The sequence below is a fragment of the Schistocerca serialis genome, chromosome 5 (genome assembly GCF_023864345.2).
Source record: "Schistocerca serialis cubense isolate TAMUIC-IGC-003099 chromosome 5, iqSchSeri2.2, whole genome shotgun sequence".
In the NCBI taxonomy this organism is placed as follows: domain Eukaryota; kingdom Metazoa; phylum Arthropoda; class Insecta; order Orthoptera; family Acrididae; genus Schistocerca; species Schistocerca serialis.
Window position 1 is genome coordinate 291,014,423 of NC_064642.1, and position 23,063 is coordinate 291,037,485.

Below are 23,063 nucleotides of genomic sequence, written 5' to 3' on the forward strand. Positions count from 1 at the left end.
GTAGGTACTGGGAGATGAAAAAGCTTGCACAGGATAGAGTAGCATGGAGAGCTGCATCAAACCAGTCTCAGGACTGAAGACCACAACAACAACAACGCCTAAAGAACTGTAGATATTTTTGTTCAGTGAGACAGTGCAGAAAGAAGTAGAATGCAGTAAGATGATGATGATGAAAGATTCCATCCCGTATATTGAGGCTGAACCTCTGTTGATGTCTATCTCGTTACACTTAATGAGCGTTCTCGTAACCCTAGACATGACTGTTATGATAACTGAAGTGCCCATCAGGGTGAAAAGCCATCTGATTAATGCCTTCCCTCCTCACAATTATTCTTGTTCTAGTTGATGGAGTTTCACCCACAACACAAGAATCCATTCTTCAATCTCAGGCTTTTGTACACCACATGGTCTCCTACCACCTGCAACTCTGTTCTCAGATTGAGCCTGTGTCTTGCAAGTGTTGGTAGAGTGATGGCATCCTTGCACAAGGAAACTGCCTCCACAGGTAATGTTCGGCAGAAAGTTGATGTGCTGCATCTGCATTCCCACCTGTGAGGCCATACGTGTAGTACATATCTATCATTTCAGACACTGAATACCTCTTTTTGAAGTGTTATGAGGGAAGTTACTCTAAAACATAACAAATTAGGCCTGCAATCATACAAAACAAAACAAATGAAATGACCAACTGTGAGTAAAAATGCATGTTTGAGACACATTACACAATCAAAAGTCACTGCAGGAAGGTCCTACCACACCTACCTAATGAAGAATTTTTGGACCCATGTTCATCAGACTTTTTGGAACGGTTTGATGTCAAGCATAAATCCTGAAAGTTTCTGACACATGTTTTTAAACACCTTGTGTCGTTTTTTAAAGGTAGTGCCATCAACATCAGCATAGCAAGTAGTTGTGTGTTATTAAATATATAAAAAAAGAAGTTAGTAATACAGCATTACTGTGTGGGAGACCCTGAGGGCTGGACTTAGCCGTGTAATTGGATACTTTTTCTTTCTTCATTCACTATGGCACTTTTCCTTTGTTATAAATATGTTTGTATTGTGACCTGATAAGTGTGTACAGTGTTATGGTGTCATATTTAAGTTGTTGATGGCAGTGAGAGAGAATGATAAGAGTGAAATCTGGTGATGGCACACACCTTACTCCTCTTGAATATCTTAACTCAGGCTGCTGAGTTTAATGTCCACATTTAACAGCTAAACTACTATCAGTTGTGTCACATGCTCTCTTTTCGTGAGGCACTGTGGATTGGCTTTGAGTTTAAACAGAAGATATTATGCATGTGAGAAATGTCAAATTGCACTATGGCTTTGTATCCATGTTAAAATTGTTGCTTGCTAAATTCAAAGTTGGACGAAGGTAGGTTCATACCATCTCCAATCAGACCATGCCCATAACAGCACTGTACTGTTCAGTCCAACATTTCAATTGTGGACCGCTTCAGTTTTGTTGATGCAAGGTCTGGTGACCAGGAACTTGATGCCATCATGTATTATCTCATTGTCAATCAAATACTGGTGATATGGTGGTGAAAGTTTCTTCTACTACCAGTATCTGAACTGCCTGGTTATGATTTGAATGCTGCTACAGAAGCATGTTCAACAGCTTAACATGTAGATAATGTAGGCTATGCAGATGACACATCACTCTTATTCTACGGGAGTGAATCTAATGAGCTAGAATCTCTTGCTACTAGTGGTGTAACAGAAGTAACAAAATACTTCAATGATCAGGGACTCAAGGTGAATATCACCAGATCTCAACTACTGACATTTAAAACAGGAAGTTCTCACCACAACAATATGAATAGTGTGTTTAATATCTCTGCAACAGAAAATGGTAACTGTAAATTACTGGGTGAGTATGTTGATGAAAATTTGCGGTGGACATACCAAATTAATTTCGTATGTGGAAAAGTCAGTAGTACCATATATCTCCTCAGCCAGCTCGCAAAGATAGTTCCTAGCCAAGCACTGAAATTAGTATATTGCGGATCACTTTACCCCTTTCTCAGTTACGGAATTTGAACGATGGGGCTGTGCAGCTGACATACGTTTAAAAAGAATCCTACTACTACAGAAAAGAGCAATAAGACATATACATGGGATGGGACATAGTAGAGATTCTTGTCATGAAGTGTTCGTGCAGCACAAAAATCTGACTATATATTCTCTTCAAAATAGTTGTATTTTTTATAAGTCAACCAACAGAAGCTATCAAGGGCAGTGATGTACATGATCACAACACTATAACTAAGTGTAACTATTTCCATAACAGAACAACGTTAAAAGTTACTGATAGAAGTCCATATATCAGTGGTTTGATTTGGTATAACAAGCTACCAAATGCTCTAAGAATGTACATGAGAAATGTTTTTAAAACAAAATTAAAATCCTTTGTAATAGAAAAATGTTTATATTCTTTCAACGAATTTTAAGATAGTGATTGTAACATGAGGCATTAGCATATCAGTTGTAATGTGATAAATGTAAAAAATAGACATAAGAAGCAACAGCTACAGAATATAGTGTATTTTATAAGTGTAAATATAATCATAGTATTAAGTCTGACATTTGCAAAAGCCATCATTACAATGGCTCCACACAAAGAAAATGTAAATAAATAAATAAATGTTTTCCTTCTATCTTCAAAATAATGCTCATCTATGGTATGAGTGTGATGATGTGTCCCTTTCAAATCTAGGTTGTGTGTGGCAGACTGATCTTTAGTTGTACCTTAAGTGTAAGTTGGGTTGGCAGGTGACAATTTGGTTGCTGGTTGCCGAAGCCAACAAATAACAAATGTGAATATGAAGTAAAGATCGAGATGAGAGTATGATATGTTGCTTAATCAGAGGTCTATATGCCCACTCTTTATTTGACATGGTTGTCATAATATGTAACTAAAACTGCAAGTTAAATCCTGGAAAGCTCTGTTACATAATAGACATACAGGGTGTTTCAAAAATGACCGGTATATTTGAAACGGCAATAAAAACTAAACGAGCAGCGATAGAAATACACCGTTTGTTGCAATATGCTTGGGACAACAGTACATTTTCAGGCGGACAAACTTTCGAAATTACAGTAGTTACAATTTTCAACAACAGATGGCGCTGCAAGTGATGTGAAAGATATAGAAGACAACGCAGTCTGTGGGTGCGCCATTCTGTACGTCGTCTTTCTGCTGTAAGCGTGTGCTGTTCACAACGTGCAAGTGTGCTGTAGACAACATGGTTTATTCCTTAGAACAGAGGATTTTTCTGGTGTTGGAATTCCACCGCCTAGAACACAGTGTTGTTGCAACAAGACGAAGTTTTCAACGGAGGTTTAATGTAACCAAAGGACCGAAAAGCGATACAATAAAGGATCTGTTTGAAAAATTTCAACGGACTGGGAACGTGACGGATGAACGTGCTGGAAAGGTAGGGCGGCCGTGTACGGCAACCACAGAGGGCAACGCGCAGCTAGTGCAGCAGGTGATCCAACAGCGGCCTCGGGTTTCCGTTCGCCGTGTTGCAGCTGCGGTCCAAATGACTCCAACGTCCACGTATCGTCTCATGCGCCAGAGTTTACACCTCTATCCATACAAAATTCAAACGCGGCAACCCCTCAGCGCCGCTACCATTGCTGCACGAGAGACATTCGCTAACGATATAGTGCACAGGATTGATGACGGCGATATGCATGTGGGCAGCATTTAGTTTACTGATGAAGCTTATTTTTACCTGGACGGCTTCGTCAATAAACAGAACTGGCGCATATGGGGAACCGAAAAGCCCCATGTTGCAGTCCCATCGTCCCTGCATCCTCAAAAAGTACTGGTCTGGGCCGCCATTTCTTCCAAAGGAATCATTGGCCCATTTTTCAGATCCGAAACGATTACTGCATCACGCTATCTGGACATTCTTCATGAATTTGTGGCGGTACAAACTGCCTTAGATGACACTGCGAACACCTCGTGGTTTATGCAAGATGGTGCCCGGCCACATTGCACGGCCGACGTCTTTAATTTCCTGAATGAATATTTTGATGATCGTGTGATTGCTTTGGGCTATCCGAAACATACAGGAGGCGGCGTGGATTGGCCTCCCTATTCGCCAGACATGAACCCCTGTGACTTCTTTCTGTGGGGACACTTGAAAGACCAGGTGTACCGCCAGAATCCAGAAATAATTGAACAGCTGAAGCAGTACATCTCATCTGCATGTGAAGCCATTCCGCCAGACACGTTGTCAAAGGTTTTGGGTAATTTCATTCAGAGACTACGCCATATTATTGCTACGCATGGTGGATATGTGGAAAATATCGTACTATAGAGTTTCCCCGACCGCAGCGCCATCTGTTGTTGAAAATTGTAACTACTGTAATTTCGAAAGTTTGTCTGCCTGAAAATGTACTGTTGTCCCAAGCATATTGCAACAAACGGTGTATTTCTATCGCTGCTCGTTTAGTTTTTATTGCCGTTTCAAATATGCCGGTCATTTTTGAAACACCCTGTATCTGTGACAGACATTTTAGTGCTTATTACATACATGTATTGTACATCAACTATGATAAATGGAATTAAGTGTACTACATAACAGTTCAAATCCCGGTCAAGCTATTCGGATTTAGGTTTCTTTTGTAATTTTCCTACAATGCCTAAGCCAAATGTCAGGACAGTTCCTTTGAAAAGGCGTATCCTTCCTGAATCTAAACTTGTTCTCCATCTCTGTAGAGCTCATCTTCAACAGGATATTAAACATTAACATCACCATACAGCAGACATCCCCAGGTAGTATGTTCTGTTGTATCTTCTTCACTGCAGGCATATTGGAAGGTTTGTCTTCGATCAGTTCAGTGTCAGTACAAGGCATAAAGCAACCCACCAAGATGAGTGTCAGGTCTCTTGAAGAATTTGAGTGCCTCATGTCTAGTCTCTGTTTTAGATTTGGGAGAAAACCATAGGTGTGCCTCAACATTTGGACATCGTCCCATTATTTCTACCACAGGTGACAAGTGACTGTAAATTTTCTGTTTGCTTGTAGCCCATATTCCTATTAAATTCAGGCTTTATGGTGTTGTTCTTTCTTCAGCAAATACATCACTTTTTTTTCATATCAACAGATTGAGTGACATATGCTAGGTATTACGAGCAACACCTCAGCCGACACAGCACCAATAGCTCCTGTCAACAGAGGATGTATTCCCCACAGTACACTATAACTACCCTTGCTGGTGTTATGAACAGAAGTCCATGCCCTGAAGCACTTGCACAATATCCCATGATTGCAGTTACGATAATGTTATGTTCTTGTTGTCAGCATTAGTATTTATAAGTGTACGTAACTGGCTAGGATAACTTTTTTTTTAATTTTCTTGTTTCTCTTGCTTATTTCTTCAATATGTGCACTATAATTCTGTTGCTCATCCGAGAAGATAACTAAATAGCTGTTGATGTACTTCCTCGTTGTGGACCTCCTGCTTAATTTCACGGTCGGGTCACTTTTAACAACTTATATGTGGTCATTTTAGTTGCAATGGTCAATGTAATTACTGAACTGATGAAATTGTGAAGAATTGTGTAGCAGCCATCTTCTAGGTTACATCTGGAGCTTCCCTTCACAAGGATCATCAGGCCGTTTGCATATGCTGCTACCCCTACAACTGCTCTGTTTCCTGCAGCTTTCGTAATACTGGGTCAAGTACCAGATCCCAGAAGACCAGCTGTGTGGGCAGCCTTTTGAAAGTTCTTTTGTAAGAGTCTCTCCTGGGCACAACAGTGTTGCCTCTTTGTTTTGACAATAGTTCTCAAAAAAATGGTATAATGCTTGTGAACTAGATGTGGCAAAAAATAATGTAACTGATAGAAATAACCAGTTGAAATAAACAGTTACTGAGAAGTAACAGTTACTGTGATAATCGCTCATCTGATACTGGCAGTTATTTTAATAACTGCCAACAGTGCCTCGCACCATCTGTTGACCGAAGTTCGTACTGTGCTTTTGCTTCAACTCATTGGAGATCTGGCTACGAAGGAGAGGGATAGACCATTTGGAGGGTGTTGTATATGTCATGAAAATAACTGTGAGCTATCTGTTGATAGAACTGTGCACTATTTCGTGAGCCTTTGCTACCTTCAGCACAAACAGTCAAATAAAGTTAATGTCAGAGCAGTGGCTGATAGGAGCTGCAGTACAGGCATCGACATGCACGGTCGTTCCCTTGAGCCACTGCCTTATTTGTCAATTTAGTTTTAGCAGGTAGGAACCATAAGGAATTCGAGTGACTGGAAATACCTGACAGAGGTCGGTATTTTTCTCTGGCAGTTAACGTTATTCGCTCACAGTTCTCGTTCTGTGGCAGTTAACGGGCTACCACTAGAGGTAACCTGGAAGTTGGTAACTGAGTAACAGTGTTCCTGACTCCAGTTAAAGGTGGTAGATCCTGGTGATGTTTCCAGAGAGGATAGTTACTGGAGTGAACAAATATTTTCGTATTGCTACGGGAACAGCCGCTGGCCATCGGGGACGGTGATTACCAATAACATGTCAGAAAGCATAACATAAAACATTTTAATATAATACTTATTCTCCTCATCATTTGTCAGGAGATTGTCAAAATATTTGAGTATATTACAGTAAACTGGAGCTTCTAACATTTACAGAATTAATACACTGCCATAATAAAACATAGTTATGCACTTTTAATAAATTTATCGTACACAGAATACTTGATCTTGACTGTTGTGCCCAAGTGCTGTCAAAACTGAAATATAGCAGAATTTTTACTTAAGCTGGTCTAAGAGTTCCTGTTAAGATATTCATCTATATAGTAGAAGGAGTTGCATATCAAAAAGTCTTTCAAACTCTGTAAACTGTACATTATCTAAAACCAAGTTTTTAATAGCTGCTGACCTACTGGCAATTTATTGAAAATGTGTGTTCCTGAATATTGGACACCTTTTTGGACCAATCTAAGTGATTTTAGGTCTTTATGTAGATTGTAGTTCTTATTCCTAGTATTGATATTGTGTATTGAACTATTTGTTGAAAACACTTGCAACAAATTTCATTAAGGAATAAATATACCACGAAGCAGTGGTTAGAATACGAAGTTCTTTGAACAGGTGTCTACATGATATTCTTGAATTTATATCACATATAATTTTTATTACACACTTTTACGTGGTAAAAACTTTTGCTCGATTTGATGAGTTACCCCAGAATATGATCCCTTCTGGCATAATAGAATGAAAATATGTAAGGTTTTTTATATTTATGTCTCCTACATCTGATCATTCTCACTGCAAATACAGACTTGTTTAGGCGCTTCAGGAATTCTGTGGTATGCCCTTCCCAGCTGAATTTATTATCAAGTTGTAATCCCAGAAATTAACACTGTCAATCTTGTCGATCTGCATGTCTTCACATGTCATACACATGTTGTAGCTGGAGAAATCGAGCAGTTTTCCAAATCTCACATAAAATTTGGATTAGCGTACTCACACTTTGCCCTATAGGACTATCTTGTACAAAAGTAAACAAATCTATCACATTACATATGTTTTTGTGTTGTATTACAGGGCTGTACACTTATCCTGTTAAGTGAACGGCACAAGAAGTTAAGCTTCGAATTCAACCTACAGTATTCAGTGTACCTATTACTTCATACTTAAAAATGCAATTTGTTAACATTTTACTTAAACAGTGCTGTGGCATAGTTCCATGTACTTCCTGTTGCAGCTGCGAGGATAATATTTCTAATAGCGACTGATAACCTACGTACATATGATATGAAACACTAATAATCGTTCAAACATCAACTGAAATGTACCTGCAGTTAATAAGGTAAGGTTATGGCACGAGTCATATGACATTCCTGCCATTTTGCACTACTCGCAGTTATACTGATAACTAAACTGATGGATTCCACCTACGCCGTTATGTAACTGTAACCCCGTTGGAGTATTCAGTAGTGAAAAGTAAAAATAATGGCTATAAAAAAATTACTGGAACCGTGATAACTGTTACCCCAGAATAATCGTTTGGCCCATCTCTATTGTGAACAGTTTAAGTCCCTCAGGCAGTCAAAAACTGCAAGCGTGTTCACCACTATGGCTGCAATATTTATGCTTAGCAATTGTTGTAAGTCTTATCGCCTCATTAACAACATTTTCCGTTGACTTTACATTTCTGAACCCATATTATTGAGAGTCCATTCCATGAAGAAATCTTTTTCTTCTGTAGTCTACTGCATAGTAGTTTTCCAGCACTTTCCATAGCATATTGAGAAGGCAAATTGATCTATAGAACTTTGGAGCAAGGAAATCCTAGTGCTCACCTTTTTTAAAGATAATTACGTTTGCTTTCTTCCATATGGGTATGCTTCCCTGCAATAAACATGTGTTATAGAGTTAGCACAGATATAAACTTAAACATTTATGAAACTTGAGCTCCACAGTACGCTTCCCTACTGTTGTCCTACAAATCTCTGTGTTCATCAAATTTGTCCTCTGCAGTGTTATCTGGAAAGAATGTGTCCCTCTGGAATTGTGTCATGCAGCTGTTTGCTCCTTTTGTAATTGAACACATTGTTGGATATTTTATCTTTTCACAGACGATTTTATTTGGCATACCCCATGGATCAAGAGTTAGCTTCTATGCCACAGTTTGGTTTCAGCACTCTGTTCTTACTTGCCACAGGTGGTTTTTAAATTGCTGCTTACAGCATCTGTATCTGCCCAGTCTTTGAGCTCTTTCTTCCGCATTGTGACCTTTCTGGTAGAATCTTCCTTTCCTTTTGTCTTCTGGCTTCAGCTTTTGGAGCCCCCTTGTCCCATAATAGCTGTGAACTCCAGCCCATTTGTCTTATGATTGGTGTTGCATCTTTCATGCTCTCTTGAGCTTTTGTGTTCATCTTGTTATCTACTTCCACTGGCTCTGGACTGTGGAAAACACTCCTGACATGGTTCCAGTTGGCTTTCATTATCTTGTATTGTGACTTTAACATATCTGATGCATTACCATCCCTGAGTTCATTTCTGCATGTGTAAGTTCTAAAGATTATAACTTTGTAGTCACTTAAAGATTATAACGTTGTGGTCACTTGTGGTGACACCTCTTTCAGCTTTCCAGGTTCTGGTCATCCTGACTGCACATTCCTTAACTATTGTGATGTCTGTATCAGACTGTGCACCAGATTTTGCTTCATACATGGATGAATTTCCACTTGTGCTTGCCACTCCCATATTTAATTCCATTATTTCTTCCTTAGTATAATGCCTCGTTCGTCCTTTACTGAACTAAACCACAATATGACTTAGCATTCACAGCTTCCTTTGGTAAAGATGACTGATGTCTTCAGATTGCACCATGTACTCGTCTGTGGTGTCAGTAAAATGGAAATACATTGAGGTAAAAATAAAATTTTTGTGGCTGTCGGAACTTCAACACATTCAATAGAATATTATTCTATTTTTGTAGCTGAGATTTTGTTTTTAAATATGACAGTGGCTGTCATTGGTCTTTGACCGTGTGTGATGACCTGAGTTGCAACTGGCATTCCAGGGATTTTTTGTCCTTTTTTGTATGGTTCCTGTACATGTAGAATGTTGAACTTCATTTCCTCAGCTAATTAGCATATTTCATTTTTGGAAATCTTATGTCTATCTATGTATGGTATATGTGAAAGTCCCAGTGTGACCACCATTGATGTGAGGGTCAAGTGCTGTTCTACCATACCATATAACAAACTGCTCACAAAACTCCTCAATATCTTATACTATATTTCTTTTATGATAAACTTTAAGCTCTAAGTTCTCCAAAAGCTGCGAGCCAGAAGGTAGGTTCTTCAATCATAATTGAACACAATCTACAACATTGCGTATAGAGGAAATGTTAAATATTTTCCTTTTGATGATGATGTTTGGTTTGTGGGGTGCTCAACTGCATGGTCGTCAGCACTCGTACAAGGATCCAATTTTTACACAGTCCAAGTTTTACACAATCTAATCTAGCCATTGTCATGGATGATGATGATCATGATGATGATAAAATGATGAAGACAACACAAACACCCAGTCCCCAGGCAGAGAAAACCCCCAACCCGACTGGGAATTGAACTCGGGACCCCATGATCCAGCAGTAGCAATGCTGGCCACTAGACCACGAGCTGCAGACACATTTTCATTTTGGGTGTTTGGTTCTTACTTTTCTTTTGGGTGTTTGGTTCTTATTATATATCTCAATGCTGGTAACAGGACTGAAGGTTCTTCCAGTCTGGCAAGGTGGAGCGCATCTTCACGATCTTCCTAGGTTTGTTGCAGATTTATGCATGTTTTACTCTCAGTTAAAGTTGTCGCTGTAAATCCTGTCTCAATTTGTATTATGAACTCTTGAGTGTGCTGATCTGAGACTTTAAACTGCATTGGCATATCTCTCTCTCTCTCTCTCTCTCTCTCTCTCTCTCTCTCTCTTTTTCTCTCTTTTTCAACTTGATATTTCTCTTTGAGGTGATTCTGTTCCTTTGCGAGTACTTTTCGGCACTGTGATTGTGCTTTTTGATGTTTTCAATTTTTACCAAGTGTGCTTCACACCTCATTGTACTGAATTTTGATACCTTCATTTGTTGGAGTGCTGTTGTGCCCTTTTTCTGTGTGAAACACAGATTTCCTGTTTTGACAAATATTATACAGATTCCAGTCATTTTTGTGGCTTGGTTGCGAACAATTCTCTTCCATCTGTGTAACTGCATCTTGTCTTCTATTTTTTTGCCAGAAATTCCGTGCTCTTTCCGCATCTTGCTTTTCCCTAAATGGAGATTTCCACCTCCTACATATTCGACAAGTTATCCTCTCATCTCGTAGTGCTCCATCATCAGGCATCATCAGTCTGTTATGCATAATCAATGTGTAGGATAAGTCTGTCTAGAAATGTCTGATATGTTGGGCAGGCATTCCGATTTGCATTACACAACCTCTCTCTTTTCAAACATGGTCACACATGAGGCTCTACTTGCTATTTAAACAGTCTAGTTTCTTGTGCCCATTTTCCCCACAGTAAGCACACGTAATTGCTACTTCTGGTGCAGTTCTTTGCCACATGATTATAATCCTGACACGTATTGCAGTGGTCTGTTTCTAGGTAATCCTTCACAACTATAACTTCAAAGCCTAAATATACCTTCTGCATGCTTAGAAGGGCTTTCCTCATGTTAGATCCAAACTACAGTATGTAATGAACTACTTTCCTTTCTTTCAGTCTTAAAGTTTTAGAATAAACTGTGAGCCTAAATGATCCTTTTCTAGTCCCCTTCAAAAATTTGCGCATATTCTATCTTTTTTAGTTGCTGCACCTCCACATCAGAAGGGACATTGTACATTATGAAGAGAGATTTTCTCTTTCATGGTAGGTTGCAAGTAAGACTGTTACAGTTTAGTGTTAGTCATTAATTGTGCAGTATCATCTTCTGAAGCTGTTTCATCGATAACTCTGTTTTTAGTTTTACTCATCTGCTTTATTCAGATTTCCTTTTTTTTTTTTTTTTTTTCCTGGTTGACAGCAGCAGTTAATTTCTGCTGTACCACTATTGCATCATCATTTGTATGAGGTATTATAAAAGTACTGTTGCTCTGTTTCTTAATTGCTATGTTAATTTAGTTGTTTACATTTGCTCATTCTTCGAGAGGAATGGCCCGTCAAGCTGTGGGAATAGCATAAGAAAATGTGGTTGTTTTCTGTAAATCAGATATCAGGTTCTCACTTTCCCATTGATGTAACATCTGTATTATGGTAGCTTGTTAAAATGTTCAGAAGGCAACTTTGTTCATTTCTTCTGTCATAGCTATCTTCTTAGGTCTGAAAGCTTCAACTCAATAAAGTTCATAATTTCCTCAAACATTTTGCCCACACTGGGTGTGTTCATTAAATCTTGCTCCCTCTCCATGTTATTTGCTGTGAGGAAGCTGATGATAGTGGGGGAAGTCACTCACCTCTCCGCTAGACACATCACCAGCCACGTTGCGTCAGTTGGGCCAGGTGCCGCCAGCAGTGGCAGTCTGCACTGGTTCAATGAAACAGCCAACTCGCCAAGTCTGTCCGCATGTCACTGATGGTGTACCACCCCGAATTCATACAGTAGGCTACTGGTTGCATAGCCAGCCACCTGGTTTTGTCTAGCAGATGCTCTCAGCTTTAACTTTACACCTCCGCGCAGTCGTTGATCGTTGTTGAGGAGCTCTCACCATAGAAGACTGTGTGTTAACTCACTCATAGCACTGACAATTATATCACATCATCACTATTAACCACACGAGTATCATATTTTTGGGAATCGATGTTACACTTGTGGGCTTTCGATTGGGTTGTAGCCCAAAGAAACACACTCATTTCAGTAAGACTTGGTATATTTCATTACAGATGTCCACATTACAACAAATCGTACAGCCAACTGCACAAGCAAGATGGCATGGCCATTAGGTTAAGAGAGTCAAAGAACTTGGGGTGGCAGAGATATGCTGTTCGTACTTGTCGATGCCACTCAGCCCCTCCCTCCCTCCCTCCCGCAGTGCGGAGTACGGTTTGAGTGCAGTGGAAGGGGGGCCGTGTCCGGCGGACAAAGTGGTGAGAGGGACAGCAGTGAAGTGATGGGGATGTCCATCTCCGGAGGTTGTTGCGGCGGGGACCACGCTGGAAGGTTGACGTGGAACTCCTGTAGGTAAGAGGCATTGGCCCACACGGGAGGATGGAGCGGTGTGGGGTGGGACTGTGTCCCCTGCATGATCGGCTGGCAGCATTCGAACTGTAACCCTCCCTAGGGGGATTACCATTGCTCAGAGGAGCGTTTGGTGGACCCCGTGTGGGAGCAGTCAGGAGCTGGCAGTTGACTGACGAACCGGGTCTGCGATCAGGTGGGGCAAGTTGCCTTGCAGCAGGATGAAGATGTGGTTGTTGTTGATGAGGATGATGATGTCCTCCACACATTTGGGCAGGAAATCAGTTTTGCAGAACCACTAGTGGAGGTCTGGGGGAGGAGGTAGAGAGAAAAGGCGAACACCTGAGGAATGGCATTGATGGTGACACACACACATGTTCAGGTGAGGGGTGTGAGGGGTGCGGCAGCAGCTCTGAGTGGTCATAGCTTGAGTGCGAGTCCTCACTGCTGGGAGGCTGCATAACGTCGTCTGGCACGAAAGACGCTGGGTCGAGGTGTGCCAGTTTCATGTGGTGGAGAGAAACAGTGATCGGCAAACCTTTAACCTGGATGTCCATCGTGTTAGTGATGGGGTTTATGACCTTGTATGGGCCTGAATACAGTGGGGCAAGTGGGGCTCAGATGGTGTCATTGTGGAGAAAAACAAATTGCACGAAAGGAGAGCACGTAGGAGCAAGGGGGAGTATGGCTAAATGGGGGGGGGGGGGGGGGAGGATCTGGTAAATGTTTGCAAAATGCGTTCGGATCCGGCTTACAAAGTCGGAAAGGAGGGTGTAATTGTTGGGGGAGGTAGGCTGTAACAGCTCCCCAGGGAGCACAGCGTTTTCACCATAGACAAACTCATTCGTGTTGCCCTCGATATCTGGTTTGTGCGATGACTGTAGGCCGAGGAGTACCCACGGGAGGGCTTCGGTCGAAAGACTGTTGTGGCACCACAGCACTTTCTTGAAAGTGTGAGAGCAACCGTTCTACCAGTCCATTTGCTTGGGTGTGGAAGGCAGTCGTGCGGCATTTTTTGATGCCACACAGCTGGCAGGGCGAAGAGTGCTTATTGAAACTGCTAGCCCTGGTCAGTGGTGACGGTAGTGAGTCAGCCAAAGCAGGATATCCAGGAAGACACAAAAGCCTTAGCCATGGTTTGGGTGGTTATGTTGGTGAGAGGTACAGCCTCTACCCACCAAGATAAACGATTGGTGCAAAAAGAATGTAACAGAAGCCCTCTGACGGCAGAAGGGGGCTGATGAGGTCTAAGTGTACATGGTGAAAGTGGCCAGATGGAATGTTGAATTTGAGGAGAGGTGGAACAGTGTGCCTGGTGACTTTGTTGCGTTGATAGGTGATGCAGTTCCAGGCCCAGGTCTGGCAGTCACACATCATGTCAGGCCACACAAGTCATTTGGACATGAGGTGTGACGATGACTTTATTCTGGGGTGTGCTAGAGAATGTAGTGTGTCAAACACTGAATGGCGGGGGGTTGGGGATGAGGTCATGGAGAGTGCCAGTGGAGGGGTCGCACCAGACTTCCTCTCGGATGCCTACGAATTTTGCTTTGGTGAAAGACAGCAAAGAGGGGTGCTGTTGAGAAGTGTGTATCCTCGTCCTGGTTCTGTAGGGGCATGAAGTTGGAAAGGTCGACGACCATTGAGATGGTGCTGATAAGGGAAAGGAAATCTACAACGATGTCGCACCTTTGATATGGAGGATGTCAGTAGAGAACTGAGAGATGAAATCGAAATGCTGAAAGTGACTGGGGGGGAGGTTTGGGCTGGAGGTTGCATATGGCATCTACTACTGGTTTATGGTCAGTCAGGGTGTGGAAAGGTCAGCACTTGACGTTGGGGCAGAAGTGTTTCACCACCTCATAAACTGCTAAAAGTGTGTGGTCGAAGGCTGAGTATTTTTGTTGGACATGTCCAAGTTTCTACGAAAAGAACTGAAATGGCATGACCATGTCATTCTGGTGTTGTTGTAGGACCAAGCCTACCATGTAGTCACTGGCATTCATGGTGGTGAAGAGTTCAGCATCCGAGATTGGATGAGCAAGGATGATAGTTCACGTGAGAGAGTCTTTGAGGGCTTGGAAGGCTGCGCGCATTGGTTCCGTCCGTGGAACGGGGCGCTTCCCTGAAGTTTGCTTGCTGGCGAGGGTGACCTGGGTGTTGGCTGAAGCAGGGAAATCATGACATTAGTAGATTATTGTTCTCAGGAACTGATGGAGCTCTTTGTATGTGGTAGGGAGTGGCATGCGTAAGATTGATTGCACCTTCGATTCAGGGGGGTGTATACTGGCGGCCGAGACTGTGTACCCCAAGAATTGGACAGATTCTTGGTGCAGTTGCAGTTTGTCGGTGTTGATCTTGACTCCATTTGCTGAGAGAGTGTCCTTTACTATCGTGGTGTGGCGTTTGTGACCTTGCGCGGATTTGCTGAAGATCGGGATATTGTTGAGATATTCGAAACAGAAGTCGAACTGGAGCAAGAGAGAGTCAGTAAAGTGTTGCCACGTCTGGGTGGCGTTTTCTTAACCCGAATGGCATGAAATGTTACTCGTACAAACTGACAGGGGTGATGATTGCCGTTTTTGGAATGTCTTTGGGTGCAACTTGCAACTGGGATTTGGTGATAAGCGCGTTCACAGTCCAGTAAACTGAAAATTGGAGCACCTACGGGAGGTGAATGAAGTCAGAAATGTTCAGTATAGGATAGCTGTCCATCACAGTTGTAGCATTCAAGTGTCTGTAATTGCCACACATATGAAAGGAGCCGTCCTGTTTGCGGGTGAAGTGTATGGGTGACAACCAGTTACAATCAGAGGGCTGTGAAATTCCCGCCTCAAGAAGTTCCTGTATTTGCTGGTGAGCTGAGCGCAACTCAAGTATATTAAGGTGGCGAGCCTTGTGGCAAAAACGTGGGCCCTCGGACGTGATGATGTGATGAACAGTTCTGTTTGTGATGGTGGAAACTGAATGTCCGATGACAGTGTGTGGGCGGGGCGTGGTGTCAGTTGATTTATTAGGGGCGCATGGCTTGGAAGCAGCGTAGTTGTCTGCTCAAGAGGGGAGTGGCAGTGACAAAGTTACATTTTTGGTATGTTTACGCTGGTGCGGATGGCAGTTTGCGAGTGCCGAGCATGAGGCTACATATGAGCGGTGCGCATAGAGGCTGTCTGTTGTCCATAGTGCGTTAGAGAGGCGCACTCGGTGGTAGTGGTGCTGCTGGCGTGCATGGGGCTATGGAGCGAGCCATGCGAGGTTGCATGAGAGGGGGGAATGTTTATCAACTTGCTAGGCAGGCACGTGTGTGGGGGTGGGGGCGTGGTTGGAGCCCGGACGGCTGGATCGTGCGAATGTCAGTCTTCAAAATAGGTGAGAGAGACGTTGAGTGGAACACACTGTGTGGTTGAGACTGGAGTCACATGAGATAGGTGTGATGTTGCCAACCTGTGTGAGCTGTCAAGTGCGGCAGATGAAGGCTCGGGTGTCGGTGCTGTCAAGCGGTGCTAATTCATGGTGATCACGGCAAACTCGTCCTCGGCGGGTGCAATGCAGTTTTTCAAGACGGCTTTCTCACATTGGCGGGCACGTGTCTTGGTACTTTCCTCCAGGACGTGATTCAGAAGTCCTGCTTGCAAGAGCCACAGACTGATGCATTAAACAGGTAACAGCATTTACGCTCGGAGCAGGTGGCAGAACATGGTCACATGGGATGTGAGTTGGAGGTGTGGTGAAACAGAGAACCTTGAACAACATTTGGAGACTGGTGGTGGTGTGATAAGAAGTCAATTCCCAGGATCGGTTTTGCAATACCCGCCACATGGAAGATCCAGGGGACGGAGAGGCCATTAGAGAGGCGGAGCTGAAGCTCGACGGAGCCCCAGGTCTGGAGTGTAGATGAGTTCGTGGCTCGCAGGAGAGAGTATGTGCATGTGAGGAGGCATGTGACCATCGATTTAGGTATGATTGAGATGTCAGTGCTGGTGTCCATGAGGAAGTTGCGACTCGAAGAATAGTCTTTGACTTAAAGGCAGCCATTCAACGGAACAGAGCCATGGACAGACTGTAGTATGGGTTGGCGCTTATCGGACAATTGGGTTTTCAGATGCTTACACAGGGGGGGGCGGCATTTTTTTTTCGTTATCGCCAGATATGGTGTGGCATCAACAGTCAGTGCATGTTGGGAAATGAGGGGGCCGATCATCCTCTATGTGTTTGGGTTTGTACACTGGGGTGGTCGGCGCAGGCGTGATATGCAGTGTATGCAGTGGCTCCGGTGGGCAGAGAGTGAGCATGCTGGGTGCCAGGTGGCTCAGCAGTCTGGGGGACGGAGCACGGCCTGCCCCTGCCTACAGCTGGATGAGCTATCAGAGCAGGAGTGCCAACCTGTTGCATGAGCTCCTGCTGGTGTGTGAGTGAATACACATGGTCAGCCATCCACAGACGCAAACCAATGGATTCCAGGGCATGGGGAAGGAAATGAACCTGGAGATCTGTAGGTTGTTTCGACAACCACAGCGACCACTGGGTTTCATCCAGCATTATCTGCTGCTGACCAGGAGGCATAGCCAGTTCTGTATCTGAGTCCTTTGTATCACTCTTGATGTGGATGCTGGACTGGTGTGGTCAACAGAGATGGCATTGCGGAGGGTGTGAGCGAGCTGTTTGTCGAAGCAGTTGACAACAGCACTGAAGCAATAAGAAATGATGCTGTAGAACTGTCTGATGCAATGTTCGCGGTGCGGAAATCTGACACGGAAGGCATTGCGGGTGCCATGTGAAAAGCGGGCAGGTGAACGGATGCAGCCAAAACCCCCTGCAAGCTTACTTGCGGTGGCAGGGTGGGAGGGAGAGTGGACATGCGTGGAGCAACATAATAAATGTTTCCACTGGGCTGTCAACATGACAAGCCAGAGCATGTTTGGAGGGGCGGAAACCTCAATTAGTGTCACTATGTGGCACATTGTTCACAACAGGTGGGGGCCTGTAAAGTGTACTGAGGGGCTGAACGGTCACTGGGGCCGGAAACTGGCCTGGAAATGTTCATAATATACACTGGGCATTGTCCACTTTGTAAACCGATGAAGCAGTGAAGCATTTGGGCATCACGAGAGCATGATCGGTACAAGTGGCCTCTCCTGACGAAGGTGAGGTTGCACACGGCACTGTTGTAATGGTTGCCTGGGTGGCCGGTGTCTGACAGTACTGTGTGCATGAAATACAGTATCCACATTAGCTTGATAAAATGTAGGAACTTTGCTCTCCTTGTTATCGTTTTTGTAATGCACGTGTTGATGCTCACTCGCTGGAGAGGCAAAGCCTGAGTCTGCAGTCACATGTTGCTTTGTCAAGTGGCGAAAGTCTTAAGGCGACGAACCTGCAGGAAACGTGTTGTAGAATCCAGGTGGTGATGAAGTGATGAAATATCCCATTTAGGTGCAGGAGCTTCGATATTCACATGCTGTGCAGCAGGATACGTGACCAAGTGGAATGAATGAAGGCGTAAACAATGCCAGTGCGGTAGACACGAAAATACTTGCAATACAAGGAAGCAGCGCGCGAATTCCTACTCAGGGTCACTACTGTGTGATTTTGGTTGTGTTGTAGCCCAAGGAAACACACTCATTTCTGTAAGACTCGGTGTGTTTCATTACAGACGTCCACATTACAACAATTCTTACAGGGAACTGCACAAGCAAGGTGGTGTGGCTGTTAGGTTAACAGATTCAAAGAACTTGCAATGATGGAGATTGTCATTCATACTTGCCGACACCACACACTGCAACTGTCAAAGCCACCATCTTGCACTTCTCACACCGCTCTCACCATCGTGTCACTACATATTGCATGAATCTGTGACCTGCGAGGTTGAATAAAGGAGCAGAATAGGACCACAGCTGGCTGGTTCCATTGTGTCCAGTGCTAATGTTTCTCTAAATGACTGTGGCCATCTGCTTAACAGTGATCCTCACATACAGAACTTGGTTTTGTGTGGATTACTGGTTTGGCTGACTTTACTTATATGCTTTATTCTTGACCAAATCTGAACATAATTACTAATAAGGTCTTGGCAGTGTGTGTACTGTATCTGTGTGCACTTTGCAAAATAAAGAGTGTCATCTGAATGACACAAGAGTGACAACAAGAGCTTACGACCTTACAGTGTTTTAAAATGGGTACAGCAGTGTTGGAAATACTAAGACTGTTATAACAAGTGAAACAGGGTTACTGGTTTTCACATTCTTGTGTTTGGTAAACCAGTGTTAATTATGGGGAAGATGATGTCAGCAATTAGTGTTTCATTCAACGAGGTTTTGATATGTTTTAAAATCTAATACTAATCATTTGAAGGATTTGTTTTTGCTTTGGAGAAAATTTATTGTATGAAGACTGTTTTCAAACAGAGCCAGTGTAGCTTTTAACTGTAGTGACACTAAGTGATGATTTTTTTTTTTTAATTGTTTCTCTCCTTTGAAGCTTGAATGTGTAGAGATGTACATCATGTATTTTATGTCAGATGTTATCAGTTTTTTTAAAACATAGTGAGAACATATATTATGATTACAGATTGTCTGTTATGAGGTGGACGTGCATGATGTTGGCTTCAGGCTTCTTCCATGGGAGACGTCTAGGATCATTTTTGAGTTTGCCACATAAGTTACAACAAATGGCTGCATATAATTCCTATTGGCCAGTTATGCGATTTTGCAGCATACCAGTGATACAAAACCACTCCTTGCCTCTGTGTTGCATAAATTTTGTGTCGTTCAGAGGCTATGCTAAAGGAAAAGACAAGAAGAAAGAGAAGAAAGGTGACAAAATTTCAATGTTCATTCTGCAATTTATGCTCATATAATGTAACATTTGCAAATGGTCAACTGCTTCAGTAGTCTTTTTGAAGTATGTATCATATAACATATACTTTGCAAAGTAGAGAGAGAAAAGTGTTATATTAAAAGTGTGCAGAACTTTACATAACTTTTATACCTGTCTCTGGCAAAGATTAAAGTTTAAAATTTAATTGCTGCTGTGTTTGAAAAGAAAGAGAAATATTCATATTTATTTTTATGAAGAATGAAGAATTTTTGTGTATTAAACAGAAAAAATTAAATGGGATAGAATGAAAAATTATGATTTTAATTAAAAGAACATTCTTGAGCATGTGTGTCATTTTATTCATATGTATTTTGAGTCGGAAACTACATAGACTTACGTAATTAACATTTGTGCCCAGTAAAAATAATATTGCCTTGAATATACTACTAAGAAATTTCCTTCCTCATTTCCCATATATTTCTAATTACCAGTCTTTGCTTACTAATTGAAGGTACCTTCTGTATTCATCTATTATACTGGATGAATCAAATATGCTACAAATATATTTCTAGGAAAGAAAAAGATTGAAATTAATGAGACCATGTTGGGAGAAATTGTAGATGTTGAAAGTATGAAAGCTCAGATGAAGAAAGCAGTAGATACTCTGAAGGATGAGTATATTAAGAATCTCTCTCTTCGTTCAACAACAGGTAACATAGTTTTTATTTATTTATTTTTCCCACAGTATGACTTTGATGTTATGTAATTTAACTTAGCAACATGTATTCTTGTTTCATTTAAGGAATCGTTTTTAAGTAATTTTTCTAATGTAGATAACTAAATGCTTAATTGATGAGGGCCTGAAGGTGAAGATTAGTGAGTCCCAGTTATTAACATTTAATGCGTTAAATTCGCATCACACCAATGTGGGTAATTTCTGACCAATACAATTTCAGTTAAAATTAAGGTGGTTTACCCATCAAAGATTCATGTACACAACCTGAATTTACAGTTACCTGTTGTTCTTTCTGTTATGTGGGTGACATATTTCGTCATCTGGCTCCATGGAATGGACAAACTCCTTGACTTCCTTACACATTTGAACTCCATACATCCCAACATTAAATTCACTATGGATACTGAAGCAGAAGGAAGATAACAATTCCTGGACATCATAGTCAAGAGAAGAGCTGATGGCACCCTGGGCCACGGCATGTATTGGAAGAAAATGCGCGCTGATCTGTATTTACATGCAGATGGTTGCCACCAACCTTTGCAGAGAGATGGGGTACTAAAAATACTAGTACACGGTGCAAACACCATCTCAGATGCAGAGATTCTGCTCCAGGAACTGGAACACCTCAGAACAGTATTTTGGAAAAACGGGTACCCAGAATGAAAAATTAGGCACACTCTGTGTCCCACCACAACAGTACAACCTATGGAGATGGAAGAAGTCATGGAGTAAGAGGTGCCTACTGCCTTTATATCACACACTGGAGAATTATTGGAAAAAATTGAATGCATGTTGAAATATCACCCAATAAAACTATCTTTTGCCCGGCCAATAAAACATGACCATTATTTCGTAGGATCAAAGATGATCTCAGGTTTGTGGAAGATCAGCGTATATCAGATTCATGTCAGTATCGAAAGACATGAATTCTACAGACAATGTGAACTGTTGAAGATCATTGCCAAGAACATCAGAGACACACTCGACTGATGTATCCTGACAAGGCAGTTGTTGCAGAACACTGTTTGTCTGCGAATCATGGGATGGTTTACGAGGGGGTGTCAAAAAATTAGAATTATTTTTTAAAAGCTATATATTTTCAATTTTTTTTTTTTACAAAACAGCCTTCTCTCTCTTTCTCTCTCTCTCTCTCTCTCTCTCTCTCTCTCTCTCTCTCTCTCTCTCTCTCTATTCGTTTAGTCGGTTCTGACTCTTCGTGACCCCATGAACCAAATCACGCCACTTTTTCCTGTCTTGCACTTTCTCCTGTAGACCTTCCAGGTTGGAACCTATTGCTTCTGTGATGCCATCGATCCATCTCATCCTCTGACATCTTCTTCTAGTTTCTTCAATCTTCCCCAGCATTAAGGTTTTTTCCAGCGAGGCATGCCTTCGCATTGTGTGTCCAAAGTAGGTCAGCTTTTGTTTTAAAATCAGACCTTCCAAGGAGAAATCTGGTTTTATTTGATTCAATATTGATCTGTTGGTTCTCTTTGCAGTCCATGGAACTCTAAGAAGTTTCCTCCAACACCACAATTCGAAGGAGTCAATTCTTCACCATTCAGCCTTTCTAATGGTCCAGGTCTCACATCCATACATCACAATTGGAAAGACCATAGCCCTCACAATACGGATCTTTGTTGCTAGTGTTATATCTCTGGACCTAATAACCTTGTCAAGGTTTGACATTGCCTGTCTACCGAGCAACAGGCGTCTCCGGATTTCATGGCTGCAGTTGCCATCATCAGAGATCTGGGAACCGAGATAACTGAATGTGCTCACTACCTCCATGGTTTCTCCTGCTATATCCCATGAATTGGTAGGTGTAGTTGCCATAATTTTCGTTTTCTTCACATTCAGCCTAAGACTGGCCTTTTCACTTTCGTCTTTCACCTTCAGCAAGAGTGTTCTCAATTCTTCTTCACTTTCTGCCAACAGGATCGTATCATCCACGTACCTGAGGTGGTTTACATTTATTCCAGCTATTTTAATTCCTGTTTCTCCTTCATCTAGCCTCGCATTCCTCATAACATGTTCTGCATACGGATTGAATAAGTACGGTGACAGTATGCAGCCTTGCCGGACCCCTTTCTGAATCTTTATCCATTTCGTTGTTCCATACATAGTTCTCACCGTGGCTTCTTGGTCAAGGTATAAACTCCGTATCAGATGAATGAGGTGATCTGGTACACCCATGTTTTGCAGTGCGTTTCATAATTTGTTGTGATCATCGCAGTCAAAGGCTTTGGCATAGTCAATAAAGCAGAGGTACACATCTCTCTGGAATTCTCTTGCTTTTTCCATAATCCACCAAATGTTAGCAATTTGATCTCTAGTTCCTCTTCCTTTCCTAAATCCAGTTTGTTCTTCTGGTAGCTCTCGCTCTAGGTATTGGCGAAGTATATTTTGTAAGATTTTCAACATAACTTTGCTAGCATGTGAAATAAGTGCGATTGTTTGGTAATCTGAGCATTCTTTAGAACTTCTCTTCTTTGGAATGGGGATGAATACTCATCTTTTCCAGTCTTCTGGCCACTGCTGCGTGATCCATATTTTTTGACATATTGAGTGCAGCACTTTCACTGCATCCTTTCCAGTGACTTTAAACAATTCTGCTGGTATTTCATCATGTCCACTAGTTTTGTTATCAGCCATATTTTCAAGGGCCCACTGGATTTCGCTCTCCAAAATATCTGGCTCTAGTTCTAAATTAACATTAACATCAGCAGTAGGAGCCCTGTCATTAGGCAGTTCTTTCTTGTATAGGTCTTCTACATATTCTGCCCATCTTTCCTTAACAT

At 42.1% G+C, this 23,063-nt stretch overlaps 1 protein-coding gene across 2 annotated transcripts in view; it reads left to right on the forward strand.

Moving 5' to 3' along the window:
• The window catches only part of LOC126481336 (ribosome-recycling factor, mitochondrial), a 64,472-nt gene that overhangs the window by 8,014 nt on the left and 33,395 nt on the right, over positions 1–23,063 (forward strand). Inside the window, exons 2-3 of one of the 2 annotated variants that reach the window (XM_050105022.1) lie at positions 19,278–19,522; positions 20,038–20,236. In XM_050105022.1, coding sequence (XP_049960979.1) covers positions 20,128–20,236 — 109 coding nt within the window. In that variant the 5' untranslated portion in view covers positions 19,278–19,522; positions 20,038–20,127. The remainder of the gene's footprint in view (positions 1–19,277; positions 19,523–20,037; positions 20,237–23,063) is intronic. The other variant, XM_050105021.1, reaches the window with a different exon arrangement.